Genomic DNA, 2,729 nt, shown 5'->3' with positions numbered 1-2,729 from the left:
AATTTTGTTCTATTAATAACAATATTTTAAAACTATCAAAAACACTGCCTTATTGTTTCAACTTTAATACAAACAGTTTGACTGTATTCTTGTAAGATTATGTCTTGAAAAAGTTTTGATTTTTTTATCATTGGAATATGCAACATTATTGTAATATTACAGATTTAATCAAAACAAAATCTACAAAATACGATTTTATGGTCGTAATGTTACAACTTGCATTGAAAATGTTACCGTAAACTTTATCAGGAACATAAACACCTTTTTTTTCTAAAAAGTATACGTTTCTGCTGAAATAGAGCATTGAACTTTTTCTCATGATGTTACAACTTAAAGGCGAAAATATCCAGCTGATGTAAAAGTCTCTAAAATACAGTACTGCATACAACTGGATTCCCGGCGGACGAGTGGTTAGTGTGTTGACCTCACAGTGCAGAGGTTCAATTTCAGTTCCCGCCTCCCTGTGTGGAGTTTGCATGTTCTCCCCGTGCCTGCGTGGGTTTTCTCCGGTTTCTTCCCACATTGCAAAAACATGCATGGCTTGTTAATGGAACATTCTAAATTGTCCCTCGGTGTGAGTGTGAGCGTGGATTGTTGTTCGTCTCTGTGTGCCCTGCGAGTGGCTGGCAACTGGTTCAGGGTGTCCCTCGCCTACTGCCCAAAGACAGCTGGAACAGGCTCCAGCATGCCTGTGGTCCTTGTGAGGATAAGCTGTTCAGATAATGGATGGATGGATGGAACTGGATTCCCGTACTACTACGACTTTAATTTTTTTCACAAAATGTTTGACTTGGTTCTGGAACAAATCTTGAAAAGATACTGTACAACTATTTGCAAAAATAGCGTTTAAAAACAAAAATTTCAACAAATACTTTCAGCCAAAATAGGACAAACCAAAAATGGATGGATACTTTTTTTTCTCCAAAACTATACGCTTATAATGCACCATATTATTATTGTAATATTCTGACTTTTCAGGGGGAAAAATGTCAACTTTATCTTGAAGTTATATGACTTTTTCCTCAAAATTAAGCATTTTTTTGCTGATAATATGGGCCTTTATTCTCATATTGTTACTTGAATCTTGAAAATATACAACATTCTTTTTTTCTCTGCAAAAGATAAACCAAAAAACAAAAAATGTATTTCTTTTTATGTGGAAAATATAACTTCCATATGTTTTCCTCAAAATGTGTCTTTATTCTTGTATGACTCTGACTTTCGTTTCTAAAATAACGTTTTTTTTCTCAAAAATATTGTTTTATATTTTTGAAAAATCTCTGTGCAAAAATACACACATACTTATTCCATGAATATTTCAACATTAATATCCACAATACAAATATTGTGATCTTGAAAATACATATATTGAATGATTCTCAAAACTATCCAACTTTGTGGTGTGTGGCCAAACCGCAGTTTTGCAAAAGAATGGTGTCTGAGGAATTGGTCCGTGGGATGCTGTACCTGTCCCTGAGCGTGGTGGGTGTACCTGGCAACCTGGTGGTGATCCTGGGCTTCCTGGTGGCACTCTACCAGGACAAGCGTCTGCTGGCGGCCGACGCCATCGTGCTTCACCTGGCATTCGTCAACCTGATGGTGGTGGCGGTGCGATGCCTGCCGGAGACTCTGGCGTCCTTCCGCCTCACTGCTGCCTTCGACGACGCCGGCTGCAAAGGCATTATCTTCATCTACCGGACGTCGCGCTCCCTCTCCATCTGGCTCACCTTTGTCCTGAGCGCCTATCAGTCTCTGAGCGTCGCCCTCCCCGGCTCACGCTGGGCCGCCGTCCGTACCGGGCTAGCTCAACACTTGGGCCTGGTGTTCCTTGTCCTCTGGCTGCTCAACACGTGCATGAGCTCAGCCGCCATTCTCTTCTCCTTAGGGGCCAGGAACACGTCAGCCACAATCAGCCACAGTGTCAATGTGCAGTTTTGCTTTGTCAATTTCCCCTCCAAGCTCTCCAAGGAGGCCAATGGGGCAGCTCAGGTGGGCAGAGATGTGGTGCCCATGGCCCTCATGGCCCTTGCCAGCCTCATCATTCTGTTCTTCCTCTACAAGCATAGCCGGCAGGTGAAGGTCCGACGCGGCGGCGGAGGATCGGAGCGGAGGGCGGCCAAAGCCGTGGTGGCCCTCGTGACCTTGTACGTGGTCCTCTACGGGGTGGACAATGGGCTTTGGGTGTACACGCTCACTTTGAGTAAGACCATGAGCAACTCGCTGGTGTCGGACCTACGCATATTCTTCTCGTCACTCTATGCCGCACTGAGCCCGCTTGTTGTCATTGCGTCCAACAGGAAGCTGAACGGGAAGCTCAGGTGTGGCGTCGCGGTTAAAATTAGCAAGACGCAACTCTCTTCAACATGTGAGGACTAGAACTTTTCTCCAGAAAAAATGTTTATTTTTGTTTTGTTTTTTATTAAAAGGGGAATTATATACATTTATTCTCCTATTAAAAAGGGGAAATTTATAATTGTAAGATTAAGAATTAAAATGTTTTTTATTCATCTTTAAAATATAACTGTTTTTGGTCTCAAATTACACAATATTTTGTTGGGAAAATATTCTGAATCGTTGTATCTTGACTTAAGGATCGTTCCACGCCAAATCACCCAGTGAGTTTAACCAAGCAGATTTAGATTTTAATGACACATGCTGTACTAAATTATATTGGTGGCACGAAACAAAATTTTCGGTAAATCCGAGCAGGGGTTTGAAATTTTCATCAG

The 2,729-nt window shown here is 41.8% G+C and overlaps 1 protein-coding gene across 1 annotated transcript; it reads left to right on the top strand.

Moving 5' to 3' along the window:
- Positions 1 to 1,426: 1,426 nt before the first annotated feature.
- ora2 (olfactory receptor class A related 2) lies at positions 1,427 to 2,376 on the top strand. The gene has a single exon (XM_086117391.1). The coding sequence runs from the start codon at positions 1,432 to 1,434 to the stop codon at positions 2,374 to 2,376; it is 945 nt and encodes a 314-aa protein (XP_085973517.1). The 5' UTR covers positions 1,427 to 1,431.
- Positions 2,377 to 2,729: the final 353 nt, after the last annotated feature.

The sequence above is a fragment of the Hippocampus guttulatus genome, chromosome 8 (assembly GCF_054856545.1).
Source record: "Hippocampus guttulatus isolate MCC_2025c chromosome 8, RoL_Hgut_1.0, whole genome shotgun sequence".
Taxonomy (NCBI): domain Eukaryota; kingdom Metazoa; phylum Chordata; class Actinopteri; order Syngnathiformes; family Syngnathidae; genus Hippocampus; species Hippocampus guttulatus.
The sequence above is the reverse complement of the archived record's forward strand: the minus strand, read 5'-3'. Positions and strand labels throughout refer to the sequence as shown.